General features: G+C 22.0%; 4 protein-coding genes across 4 annotated transcripts; 2 read left to right on the top strand and 2 right to left on the bottom strand.

Annotated features, from left to right (window-relative positions):
* Positions 1-125: 125 nt before the first annotated feature.
* SRAE_1000130600 (UPF0364 protein C6orf211) lies at positions 126-1,370 on the top strand (the record flags this gene model as incomplete). The annotated part of the gene is made up of 1 exon (XM_024648244.1): positions 126-1,370. The coding sequence occupies one exon, from the start codon at positions 126-128 to the stop codon at positions 1,368-1,370; it is 1,245 nt and encodes a 414-aa protein (XP_024502242.1).
* A 6,405-nt stretch (positions 1,371-7,775) lies between these two features.
* SRAE_1000130500 (Homeobox protein prophet of Pit-1) lies at positions 7,776-9,734 on the bottom strand (the record flags this gene model as incomplete). The annotated part of the gene is made up of 6 exons (XM_024648243.1): positions 7,776-7,884; positions 7,941-8,085; positions 8,143-8,215; positions 9,131-9,275; positions 9,314-9,431; positions 9,473-9,734. The coding sequence occupies 6 exons, from the start codon at positions 9,732-9,734 to the stop codon at positions 7,776-7,778; spliced, it is 852 nt and encodes a 283-aa protein (XP_024502241.1).
* A 1,509-nt stretch (positions 9,735-11,243) lies between these two features.
* On the top strand, positions 11,244-11,978 carry SRAE_1000130400 (Hypothetical protein; the record flags this gene model as incomplete). Its single annotated transcript, XM_024648242.1, has 1 exon — positions 11,244-11,978. The coding sequence occupies one exon, from the start codon at positions 11,244-11,246 to the stop codon at positions 11,976-11,978; it is 735 nt and encodes a 244-aa protein (XP_024502240.1).
* Positions 11,979-12,315: 337 nt separating this feature from the next.
* On the bottom strand, positions 12,316-13,644 carry SRAE_1000130300 (Hypothetical protein; the record flags this gene model as incomplete). Its single annotated transcript, XM_024648241.1, has 2 exons — positions 12,316-13,579; positions 13,616-13,644. 2 exons carry the CDS (start codon positions 13,642-13,644, stop codon positions 12,316-12,318), a joined length of 1,293 nt encoding a protein of 430 aa, XP_024502239.1.
* Positions 13,645-14,615: the final 971 nt, after the last annotated feature.

Here is a 14,615-nt window from a genome sequence, read left to right as displayed (position 1 = left end):
TGATTATATTTTATGATCATAAAAAACTATTAAAAAATTTTTTTTATATTTATTATTGTCTATGATAATATTTTTTTTTAAAAAAATTTAACTAAAATATTTATGATTAATTTTTATAATAAAAAATGGCTGAACCGTTAACTGGTGCTGTTCAAGGAACATTTGCATTTGCAACAGTTCATGATAGATGGCCAAAAATATTAACCAAAATTATTGATCAACTTCATAGAAAATATTTTGAGATAACAAATTTGAAAGGAGAAAAGGCAGGAGAAGAATTAACTGGAATTATTAATAAAGTTGCAGAAATGCGATATCATATAATGACAAACAAAGGATTAAGAGAATTGAACACTTCTAGTGATAATTGTTTATATTGGAATGAGTATATAAAAAAATTAAGAGAATTAGGAAAAGATAATTGGTTTGAAGGAGATTGGTTATTTGTTGAATGTTATATGTATCGGATGATTTATGAATTTATTATTGAGACAAATCTTTTAAAAGATCTTGATCCATTTGAGGCTGAAAAATTAGATGCATATAAATCTTCAGAAAAATGTATGATAGAAATTATTAATATGTTAGATAAATTTGATATGAAGGAAATGATTTTAATTTCATTATGGGCTAATAAATATGATTTGTCATTAAGTGGTGGTGATCCAGTTACGGCAGTTAAATCATTTTTAAAAACAGCCTTTTCAAGTCAAGAATATATACTAGTAGATGACAGTATACGTGTTATATACTACTTAAAAGAAACGATGCCTTTAAATAGAATAGATATTGTTACGGATAACTTTAGTTTAGAATTTTTTACTGATTTATGTTTAGGTGAAAAATTATTAAGCAATCAAACTGCTAAAACTATAAAATTTCATATAAAACCATTTCCATGGTTTGTTTCTGATGTTACATTTAAAGATGCTCAGTATATGATTGACTCAATGATTAATTCTGATGACATTGGATTAAAAAAATATGGAAATATATGGAAAAAAAGATTGGAAGATGGTTCATTTATTTTTGAAACAAATAAATTTTGGAATACAGGTGCTTCATTTTTTGAGATGAACAGTTTAGCTCCAGATTTGTATAATGATATTAAGTCAAATAGTGGTTTTGTTATTTTTAAGGGAGATTTAAATTACAGAAAATTGGTAGGAGACAGAAACTGGAATCCAACAGAATCAATTTTAAAATCAATTTTTTCTTTTGACATCTTTCCTTTTCTTGCTTTACGAACATTGAAATCAGAAACAGTAGCAGGTTTGTCAAAAGATACATATGAACTTGTCAAAGAAGTGCCGTCGTGGATGGTATCAGGTGAATATGGATTAATACAATTTGCGATACAAAGGGATTAACTTCTTAATGCAAATAAATTATTGAAAAAAATTTGTTTTTTTCCTTTTCAAGTAAAATAGTTATGTAATAAATTTTAAATTACTTAAAAAGACCATTTTTTCAAATTTAAAAATAAAAACATGCTCATCTGATAGTTTTTAAAAATTATGAATTTTTAATATAATCATGATTACATCAAAACAAGGCCTTGAGGAGTTGTGATATGTTGAAGTTATAGACGAAAGTAGGGAAATTTTAAAATAAAGATAACTTTTATGATTCAATTTGAAATTTTATAATTAAAATAACTTTTTAAATTCAGTTTTTTTTTGGGAAAAATTGACTGTCCTAAAACGGCTTAATTTTAGAGTAACTGACGTTCTAGAAATTATTTTTAAATATTTGAATAATATAATTATGTATTTTTTTTAAATTACAATGTTGATTTAATAAAAAATTTTTATACTAAAATAATAAAGAAATAAAGAAAAATAAGTAATAAAAAAAATTTTTTCAATAAAAATTAAAAAAAACATTTTTTTTTGGAATTTGAATATGCTACTATAGTCATTCAATAGCCCTTGAAACGGGATGAATTTTGCATATAATCAACAATATTCAAAAATTGAAACTTCAGGAGTTATAAGGATTCAAAGTTGAGGGGCGAAATTGTGGAATATTTTTTTTAAATCTTGATTTTTATGATAATATTGTAAATTTTGAAAATAAATACTTTATTCTAGATCATTTTTTTACGAGAAATTCATTAAGCCTATTTTCATCTTTATAGGACTTCTAAAAATAAAGTTATGATAATAAATATATTTAAAAAAAAGTTTTAAGAATTTAGTGATAACTCAAGTTTATGAGGTCACAGGTCCATGAAATTTGATGCGCTGGGTTTCTTTCATAATTTAAGGTATACCATACGTTGAAAAGATTTTCAAATTTTCAACCGTTCTTGAAATATTATGCTTGGTACTTTTTCGCGCGTAATCCATTGTCATCATTTTTTTATATCTCGAAAGTGTTTTAAGGTAAAAAAAAATTTTGAAGGTAGACCCTATTTGAAAACTCATTAGAAAACGATTTCAGAAATCTGATTTCATTTATCTTCATTTTGAAGCGAGATATGAACAAAGGCGGAAATTTTTCTAAAATATTCATTGTTCCCGATTTTTCTGTATCTCAGGAAATACTTATCCTATGAAGATGGGACCAGTTTCATTCGATTTCTATTCAAAAGTAGGTCTAGAATATTAATTTTCATAGCTGTAACATTATTATTTTCAGAGATATAAAAATTGGCTGAAAATTTTCTAGATTTCTGATTTTACCTTTAAAAATGTGAACAAAGAAAAACAACTTTTTTTGGAATTTGAATATGCAATTATATTCATTCGATAGCTCTTGAAACGAGATGAATTTTGAATATAATCAACAATATTCAAAAATTGAAACTTCAGGAGTTATAAGGATTCAAAGTCGAGAGGCGAAATGGTGGAATATTTTTTTGTAAATTAGAATTTCTATGATAATATTGTAAATTTTAAAAATAAATATTTTATTCTAGATCAATTTTTTACGAGAAATTCATTAAGCCTATTCACATCTTCATAGGACTTCTAAAAATGAAGATATGATAAGAAATATATTTAAAAAAGAGTTTTGAGAATCTAGTGATAACTCAAGTTCATGAAGTGACAGGTCCATGAAATTTGATGCGCTGAGCTTCTTTTACAATTTAAGGTATACCCTACGTTGAAAACTTTTTTAAATTTACAACCGTTCTTGAGATATTGTGCTTGGTACTTTTTCGCGCGTAATCAATTGTCACCATTTTTTTATATCTCGAAAGTGGTTGAAGGTATTAAAATATTTTGAAGGTAGACCCCATATGAAAAGTGATTTGAAGACGTTTGCAGAAATCTGCTTGCATTCATTTTGAATTTGAAGCGAGATATGAACAAAGGCGGAAATTTTCCTAAAATATTTATTGTTTCCGACTTTTCGGTATTTCAGAAAATACTTATCCTATGAAAGTGAGACTAGTTTCATTCGATTTCTATTCAAAAGTAGGTCTAGGAAAATAATTTTCATAGCTATAACGTTATTATTTTCAGAGATATAAAAATTGGCTGAAAAATTTCTAGACTTCTAATTTTACCTCTAAAACTGTGACCAAAAATGGACAACTTTTTTTGGAATTTGAAAGTGCCACTATAGTCATTCGATAGCCCTTGAAACGGGATGAATTTTAAATATAATCAACAATATTTGAAAATTAAAATTTCAGAAGTTATAAGGATTCAAAGTTGAGGGCGAAATTGGGGAATATTTTTTTGTAAATTTCGACTTCCTTGATACAATGAGATATTTTGAAAATAAATAGATGATTCTAGATCAATTTTTTACGAGAAATTCATTAAGCCTATTCATATCTTTATAGGACATCTAAAAATGAAGATATGATAAGAAATATATTTAAAAAAGAGTTTTGAGAATCTAGTGATAACTCAAGTATATGAGGTCACAGGTCCATGAAATTTGATGCACTGGGCTTCTTTCTTAATTTAAAGTATACCGTACGTTGAAAAGATTTTTTTATTTTCAATGGTTCTTGAGATATGAAACTTGGTACTTTTTCGCGCGTAATTCATTGTCACCATTTTTTTATATCTCGCAAGTACTTAAAGATATAAAAAAATTTTGAAGGTAGACCCTTTATGAAAACTCATTTGAAGACGATTGCAGAAATCTGCTTGTATTTATCTTTATTTTGAAGCGAGATATGAACGAAGGCGAAAATTTTTCTAAAATATTCATTGTTCTCGACTTTTCAGTATCTCAGAAGCTATTTGTCCTATGAATATGGGACTAATTTTCTTCGATTACTTTTCAAAAATTGGTCTAGATTAATAATTTTCATAGCTATAACATCATTATTTTCGATGATTCAGAAATTGGCAGAAAATTTTCCAGATTTCTGATTCTACCTCTAAAATTGTGATAAAATAAAAACAAATTTTTTAATAAAAATTTTATTAAAAAATCTACTACTAATTTTCTTAATTTTATTTTTATTTTTTTTATATGATAATTTTGATTATTTATGCGAAAAAAATTTTTCTAAAATTTTTTTACTGTTTATCAACTATCAAATATTCAAATCACTATATATTTATTCAAATTTTTAAAAAATTTTCAAATACGTTTTTATTTTATTTTTTATTAATTTAGTACGTCAGTGACTCTAAAAGAGATCCTACTAAAACTTATCTTTAAAGAACATTTTACAATTCAAATAAATAGTCTCGTAAAAGAATGAGACTAGATGTACTAAACTTCTTAAGACTTTGGAGATGTAGTCCACGTTAAAAATAAGTTTTGAATTTCAACTACTACAAAGATACATCATTATGTATTTTTGCGCGTTTAATCTATTGCCATCATTTTTTATATCTCATGAATATTTGAAGGCATAAAAAATGTTTGAAATAAGGATACATATTAAAACTTATTAGAAGTCAATTGGAAAAAGATGTTTCCCATTAGTGTTACTTTGATGCATTTTAAAACAAAAATCGGAAATTTTTTCTAAATATTTAATATTCTTAACTTTTTAATATCTTGACATTAACTTATTTAATAATAATAAAACAAGTTTAATTAAATTTCACTTAATACATCACTTAGAAAAGAAAAAAAACTTTTATCTGTTATAAAAATAAAATAATTTGTTCTCTGTGTTGTAAATTTAAATTTTGCATAAAAATAATACCTTTAAAACCTTCTATAAAAAAGCATAAAAATGTGTTATAAATTTCAAAAAGTACATAATATGACAAAAAAACTTTAATAAATTATTAGGTACAATTACTAAATTGGCATATGATGTAAAATGCCAATTAATTATGACTTATCTAAAACATGGAAAATTAAATTTTAAATCAAAAATGGAAACTTTTTTTTAATCAAATTTTTGAAATAATTAGGAAGTTATTTTAAAAAAAAATTATTTACAACTTATTAAACTATATTAATATATATATATATAGGTTGGAAATTTAATTTGATTTTGAAATTTTGTTTCCAAGAAAAAAAATTTAAAAAAAAATGACTAATGAGAGAAGAAATTTAATAGTTTATTTTAAAATAAAGAAATTAACAATTTTATTTTACAAGAAGGTAAGAACGATTTCAAAACACATTCAAATAAGGATTCAGAAATGATTAAAAATTTTGAAAGCAGTTATAGTTTCACAAAGTAAAAATTTTAATAATTTTTTCCGGGTAAAATATGATTCTTATTAATAAAATCAAAATTCTTTATTAAAAAACTTTAATTTAAACCTTTTTTTTATTTAGAAGAAAAATTATTGTAAAAGATCTTTAGTGTAAAAATGGTTTTTCAAAGAAATCTACAAGAAAACTCAGAAATGCTTGTAAAAGTAGTTCCAGATAAAAGTTCTATAAATAAGTTGCTAAAAAAACTTTAGATATTTTTAATTTTCAGAAATTAACCTTTAAGAATTCAATTTTTTTTTATGCATTTATGAAAAAAATTTTTACATCACTTAAAAATTTTTTACTATTTTAAATAAATTAATTATTTTTAATATTCGTATAAATAAGTGTTTAGAAATTATTAGATTTTGGTGAAGCATTTTTTTTCCATAGAAATAAATTTAATTGTAAAAATAAAAATAATTTAATTTGATATAATATGAATTTTTTTGGTAAACTAAAAATATTCATACAATCATTTTTTTAAATTTAAATTGTAATAATACCTTATGCAAGAAATTTTTACAAAAAAAAGTTTATTAAATTTTTTCATTAATAATATTCATTTTTTACTAACTTCTAATGATAATAAAATAAATAAACAACACTTTTATGGTAACTTAATGAAGAGGAATAATTTTTTTAACTATAAAATGTTAATTTTAAAATAATTATTTTATTAACAATAAAGAAATAACAATTTTATAGATAAACAAAAGTATATTGGAAAAAATTACATACATCTAAATATTACTTTTACATAATTCATGTTAAAAATATATTTTATGATACTTTTTATTTACATAAATATTTTTGAATCTTAATATAATTTTAATGTAATCAAAAAATAATATATATTATTATATTTAAAATCCAATGATAATTAGTTTTTTTTTAATTAATAGAATTTATATTAAATATAAATCAATTTGTTAATATAATTATGAATCTAATTGTTTAAGATTTTATAAGTTTAATACTTAAATTTATAGTTATTAATCACAAAAGGTAATTTTAAAATTTTTCAAGTGTTAAAACTTATTTTTTAGTTATATAAATACAAAAAAAATTCTTTGCATAATATGCTAATATTTTCTCTTTAATATTTTATAATTATTCATCATATACCAATGATTACATTTTTTTTTTATTTTAACGCTTCAATATTTTATGTCAAAAAGTTTTTAATTATTATATTTGTAATGTTTTTTCTATTTATGAGATTAATATTTTAAGTTAATATAACTTTTTTATACCTATTGGTGGGTCATATATAATTAAATATTTTAATTGTTTATTATAATCAACTTAACTTTATATATATAATAACATATACGATTTATTTTAATTATATATTAAATTATTAATCTACTAAAAACATTTTACTTATCTTTAAAAACAATGGTAACTTTTTAAGTAAGAATAAGAAATATCTTTAACATTACCATTAACTTATCTTTTTCTCTTTTATACATTTAAAAAATTTTTCAACTTAAGGCAAGTTATAGTTAGAAATGTAATTTTTATAAACAACAATTTTTTTTATCATAATATCTACTGTATGTTATTATTGTTTTAAAATATTTTATAATTTAATAAAATTTAAAAAAAATAATTTTTTTTTATAAATAAATTACTACGTTTATTAAATTTTTTAATTTAAAAGTTGTAATTTTTTTCTTTATATACTTTTAATAAAAATATTATATTTATTTTATATTTTTAATTAACCTATTTTTTTATATATATTTTTTTTTTTCAAAATGATTAATATAATAGATTTTTATCATTAATTTACTATATTTAATTAGAAAAAGAAGTACGTTTCATTTAACTACATATAGATATATTATAGTAAAAGAAAAAAAAATATACTTAACATATTAATAATTTTTTTATATTGTAAGAAACAAAAATTTTTTTTTCATGTAAATAGAAGAAAACGAAAATCATTTTAAAGAGGTAATTAATATATTATGATTATTCTATTTTAAATCTTATAATATTAAAGGAAAAACAAATTTTAGTAATTTTCATAAAATCATAACTTTGGCTAGTATAATTTCACTATATATTTTTCACAATGTGATTAATATTCTTCTTTAAAATAAGACAAATTATAATTTCAAATTACTTTATCAGCTTTGATATTGTAAATTAGCTGCTCCCGTTTGACTCATTCGTAATGCTAAACTTTTTTGATAAAAGTCTTCTGTCATATCTGCCCCAAATGTACCAATTGATGCGCTATAAAATGAATATTCATTAAGTTATTTAAAATGCTAACATTATATAATTTTTACCTTGGCATTCCAGCTCCAAATGCTCCTGTTCCTGTTGCTGTTCCATAAGACATATTTGCTGTAGGGTAACCCATTTGTCTTGCTACAGGATATGGTTGATACCAAAATGAGTCAGCTGCTGAACGATTGGTAGCCATTGGATTAGCTATAAGAAAAAAATTTTTTTTATCTATTAAAATTTAATAATAATTTATTAATATACCTTGTCCAACTAATGCCTTTTGTATTTGTTTTTCTTGTTTTCTATGTTTTGCTCTACGGTTCTGGAACCACACCTAAAAAAAGTTTAAGTTAATTATATATAAAGGCTTGTTATAATATATAAAGTTAGATAATTATATTTAAGAGCTTTAAATTTATAATCATTAAAAATAATCAAATTTGTTACAGTAGCTTAAGGATAAGGATTTAGTAAGAGGAAAGAATAGAACTAGAAATAGGCTTCTTTAAAAACAGATGGTTGTTTAGTGATATGAAATATTTATTAAAAAGAAATAAGCATAATCTAATTTGCCTTGCTCAAGAAATAAAATTAAATTTAGTTTTATTATTCTGGAATGACTATAGAAGTCTTGTGACAAGATTACGGTAGACATTTTAATGTTTAAAATTTATTGAAGCATATAACTAGTAAATTATTACATATATATTTATATATATATATATGAACATGTCTCTTAAAGTATTAAAAATTTTATAAAAATCTGTTAATTACTGGTACAAATATCTAATTTCAATTTATCCTACTGTGATAAAACCGTATGACTAGGTAAAGAATAATTATTTGCTACTTGATAACAAATAACTGGAGCCAGATGTGATTATAATAAACTTAGTAATATTTATATTATCTATCTAATTATTTAAATTGACCTTAAATGAACTGTAACAATCAGTAGCTAATTATGCAACATAAACAAAATATATATAGCATCTGGAAGTAAAGTGTGAACAGTCTTAAGCTGGCTGGTAAAGTTACTTAAGACAATAAAAATAGATAATAACCCCTTAAGAATTCAAAGTCGAATATAATCTAATAAGCCATTTTGTAATACAATAGATAATTGCACATGAAACTCTATATAAAGTCAATTAACAATTGTCTTATAAAGAAAACATTTCCAGATGTTTAACAATAATAATTATGATAGTATCGTGTAATTACAAGTTACAGTTAATTGTTAACTTACTTGTATACGAGCTTCATTAAGTTTAGTTATTCTTGCCAATTCTTCACGAACGTAAATATCAGGATAATGAGATTTTTGGAAGGCGTTATCAAGTTCAGCAAGTTGCTCTTGGGTAAAAGTAGTGCGATGCCGTCTTCTATAATCACTGGACCTAACTCTCTTATGATATTATAAAAAACTTACCTTGCAGGAGTTTGAGGTACTGAAGAATTCATGGCAGATGAATTAAAAATTTGTTGACTACCATTACCATTAGAATCATTTCGCATCTTTTTAAATGATTCATCTAAAAATAGATAATCTATTATTTGAAAGAAAAAATGTTAAAATATAATAACTCACCTCCTGATTCTACCATATTTCTTATGGTATTTGACCCATTTCCAACAGATACAGAATTATGATCTAATGGTGGATAGTATGAAAAATCTTGTAAAGCTTGAGCTAATTCTTTTGTTTTCAAATCTTGTTGTGAAATTGCGGCTGCAGCTCCAAGGGCATTATGATTTAATAACAATGATGCTGCCGTCTGAGATGAAGAAAGATTAAGACTATTAATGTTACTTGAAGAATCTGAACTTGTTGAAGGTGAATCGTTTTTCATTTTTAAAAATTGGATCCTCCTTTTGCTGTAAACTAATAATCTTTTTAATTTATTAAATTACAATTTAAATAATCTTTCTTCCAATCACTATCGTCTTAAATATGTTTAACTATCCGCCTTGATTATTTCTTATTAAATTTGTAATATTGATAAGACAACTTAATTATACAATTATTATAGTTATTTTCTTTAACCGATGTTCTTGAATCACAGTGTGAAGTTACTTTCTGAAATTGAATGATGAAATTTATAATGACATGATAAGTATATTACGATCCCAATTTGTAGCATAATATCGTTTAACTAAATAGATAAAAGAGAAAAAATGAATTAGCATAAACAAATAAGTCAAGATTGTGCATTTGGATTCATTTACAGAGTAGTCTGTAATCTTATTTGGCATCTTCTCAAACTAAAATAACAAATTAAGGATAATTTTGTTTGGGACGGAAAGTATGGGAGCACATTTCTAACTTACTTACACTAACTTTAATAAAGTTTGCCTAAATGTTGATAGATTTAATAAAATATATTAACGTCCCAAGTTTAGTTTTGTTACACCCCTTATTTTCTTCATTTATTCAATTGGTTAAAGTCATATATAGGAGGAGTTGATATTGAAAAGATGATGCTTGAAGATTATTATGAAAAAGTAGTTGAAATAGTAAAACATCTGTCAACAGAGAAACTTATCATTGTATCACTGGGGGTCCGGATTATAAAGGATATATTTTTAAAATTCAAAAAAGATTTTTATTTATTACAAAAATAAATTTTTTTTTATTATTATTTATAAAGTTCCTTTTTTTTTATACATATGTAATATAGCTTATTTAAAAAAAAAAATCTTTAAACTTAATAATATAAGTACACTTTTTTTTTTATTCAATAGCTCTTAAACCTCAATTGTATCATGATATCATTTTTATTAAAAAGTCAAGATTCTTTGTCGGATATATATATATATTTTTAATATAAAAAAGAAACTTAAAAGTATATAATGTTAACAACATATATAAGTATCAATTACAGTAGTTAATGCAATCATTGGTTTTTAACAGATATGTTACGTAATAGAAATATGCAATGATATCGGCAAACATTATAAATTCAAGAAAAGAGATAATAAGGGAAAAATAATTTAATCAAAATTTAAATGATTTGATTAGATATATAGTAATAAAAAGCAAATTGGTGTCTTTAGAAAGTTAAAAATTTTGTTTTCTATTAAAACATATCAATGATAACATAACAAAGTCATTTTATTATAAAATGGCAAAAACGTATGGATTTATATATATATTATATTTAATATTAATTTTTATATCATTGGTTAGTTAATATTTTTTATATATAAATAAAAAAAAAATATTTTAGTTACAATTTGGCAATGCAATTATAAATGGATTTTTTTGTGGTCCAATAATATTGAGTATATTATCATTTCTAATACTTACTTTAACACTTATATCTTCTTTATATGCATTGTTTTTAAATGAACCTACAAAAATGTCATTTGCTTTATTTGTAATAATAACTTTTATATCATTTCCTGTTACAATAGTTTCATTGATATTTTTTTATTGTCAAACAGCTTTTGAAACAAATGAAGAATTTATGAAATCAATTTGTTTTGGTATATACTATAGAACAGAAAAATATTTATTGGATTGTAGTGATATAATGAAACATCTTCATGATGTTGTTTTAAAATCATTTAAAATTACTAATGGTAGTGAAAGTGTTCATATTTTTGATTATTTATTATTATTTTTAACAACTATTATTCAATTATTTTCATCTTTAATAATAACTATATTTTCTGCAAAAGCTATTAATTTATCATTACCAAATTTACATTTACTTTTAACTATTATACCAGTATTAATTTATTTTTTGGCATATGCCTATTCAACATATTGTTGTACATTTTATTTTTTTAAATTTTATTATATTTATGCTATTTGGATTCTTATACAACATTTAACATCATACTATTATCAATGTAAAGGTCAAATATTTAGGATTGTTAATGCTATTGGTGTATGGATGTCATTAATATTTTTAGCAGCAACATCAATGGCTTCATATTGTTGGTATATATTTTTTAATAATAAAGAAGTACCATTTAAAAGAGTTTGTAATTATTCTAAAACTGATTATGATTATTGTTATCGAAAAGTATCATTCTCAAATCCATATTTTCATTGGAATGATGAACAGGTACATATTAATATAATATAATTATTTTTATTATATTTTAGATTAAAATTGAAGTTGTATATATACAATTTGGAATATTAATATTATCTATATCAATAAGTATCATATATTTTTTATTATCAATGAAGTTTGCATTTTTTACTTACTACAGAACTCAGTCATAAAATTAACTCAAAAATTCATAATCATAACATAATACTCAAATTATATAAGTTAATTATTTTTAAAACAAAATTTAATTTAAAAAAAAACTATTAAAAAAAATAAAAACTATTATGAAAAATACTTTATTTTAATATTAACTAAAAAACGTAACAATTTAAACCCTATCATTTTGAAAAAAACAATAATAATAATTCTACTTTTTATCTACTTTTTCATTAAAAGATGCCATAAAATCAGAAAATTTATCATTAAGATCCTTGAGCATCATTTCTTTTAAAACTGCTTTGTATTGTAAAGGAGTAAAAGATGCTTTTTTAATAACATTCTTTAATCGTTCACCTTCATCCATCTCCAAAAGACATACAATGATATCTATATTAATGCTTGTTAAATTTCTCATCTTCACTTCTTTACTTATAAACTCCTTGTATTCTTTACTTTTTGGTGAAATATTATTTGTAATGAAATATTTGTAAAAATAAGAAAAACAGGAAGATTTTAAAAATTCAGAAAATTGGCGTTCCCTATACATTAATGCTAATTCATATTTGTTTTCTTCTAACAACTTTGATACTGCAAATTCAAAAAAAAGTGATTTATAAAAAATATAGTTATGTGACAATAATGCTTTCCATAATTTTTCAATCTCTAATAATGAATATTTCATTTCAAAAGCTTTATCGAAAATTTTCTGTGCTAACATATCTGAATCCTTTCTCACTTCTTTGCCTTCTAAACAATTGGCCGACATTGATACTTCATCAACAAGAAAGATTTCTTTTAATCTTTTAATCTCATTTATAACAGTTTTTAAATCTTCTTGTTCTAGTACTTTTGTGAAATAACAAAAAGCCACAGAATTTTGGAGGTATGCTGTATAATCTGATTTGGCAAAGTCATCTATTACCCTTTTAGCTTCATCATAACTACTATTTTCTATTACATATTTCAAAATATTATTTAAAAAATGGTGATTATTAGCAAATTTAGGCCACTTTTTATTGTTTAACTCATCAACAACATTTTCATAATCATCATTTTTAACAAATTCTATCATTTTTTCTAAATTAAAACTATTAATTCTTTCACCATCAAGTGTAATTTTCACTACATCTTCTGTGGTTTCAGTATCTTCAATATGTACAACATCATCAAGAAATGAGAACAAGTCAATATGTTGTTTTTCTGCCTCAGTATAAAAATCTAGGCTTGAATAAAAATCAAGTATTCTTGGTTGTGTTGGTATTTCAAGATTATTTTTTTTATTTTCATAAACATCTGTTTCATTCAATAAAAGACCAAAATCCTCAGTTGACGTAAGAGCACTAAAATCTATTGTTTTCTTATTTAAATTATCTTGTAAATTTAAAGATAAAATATTATTAGTAGTTTTTTTCTGTATTTCGCTTGCAATAAAGTTTGTCCGACATGAAAATAGATTATTTAAAAATAGGCATCTAAAAATATTTATTATTATTAACATTTTAACTTACCTATTTAATAAATATATTGGTTTCTGCATACTGCAGAATCAACTTTAGCAAACTCAAATCAATAAATCACCCAGGTTGAATCTCCTAAAAAATAAGAAACGATTAAAAATTAGCAAGAATTTATTTTATTTGTAGGACATTTATTTGGAACAACATGCCCCATTAAATCTAACTTTCGTTTACTTGTTACATTGTTAAACTTACATTTGTATACTTAATAAAAAAAAGTGAAGTATAAAATTGGATCGGAAATATAAAGTATTCGATAGACAATTTATTTAATAATGAAAATTATCATTGATTTTTTAATATTATTTGTCTTTTAAATTAATTATTAATTAAAGTTTAATAGAAAAAAATTATATATTTAAATTTTTAACATTATTATATGAATTAAATATTTTATAAAAAACTTAAAATAAAAGTAAAAGTATTCTTTCTTAAAATCAATTAATATAAAAAAGTTTTTAATATATCAACATATGTAATTTTAAATTTAAATAACATAAATCTAAGTTAAAATCTTTTCATAAAATAATATGAATATGAAACTAAATATGGTACAAATTAGAAAATGAAATTTGATCTTTCAAATATTGGATAAATTCTGGTATACCACAAAATTACTTACTCTACAGATACATTTTTTTTGAATATTTATGATAATCTATATTTATTCTTTTCTTTTTTTACACATTTAACAAATATTTATATAAATAAAAAATTATATTAAAACAATAAATTTAATTCATGTTTAAAATATAAATAATTTAAAAGATTAAAAATTTTTTTAATGTTTTTAATGGTTTTTTTATGTAAATTTTTAATTTGTTAAATTTAAAAGAATTTATATATATATTTAAAAATAAAAATGAAATATTTTTTTACTTTAGGATATTTATTTTTATCTTAAGAAAAAGGTATCTAGTAAACTAAATATTATTTAAATTTTTAGTTGATTTATTTTTTTATAAATTACTATTTTTTTATTATGTATATT

This window comes from Strongyloides ratti, assembly GCF_001040885.1.
Source record: "Strongyloides ratti genome assembly S_ratti_ED321, chromosome : 1".
NCBI classification, from domain to species: domain Eukaryota; kingdom Metazoa; phylum Nematoda; class Chromadorea; order Rhabditida; family Strongyloididae; genus Strongyloides; species Strongyloides ratti.
Note: the sequence above shows the minus strand (reverse complement) of the source record. Positions and strands in the feature narration are given on the sequence as shown.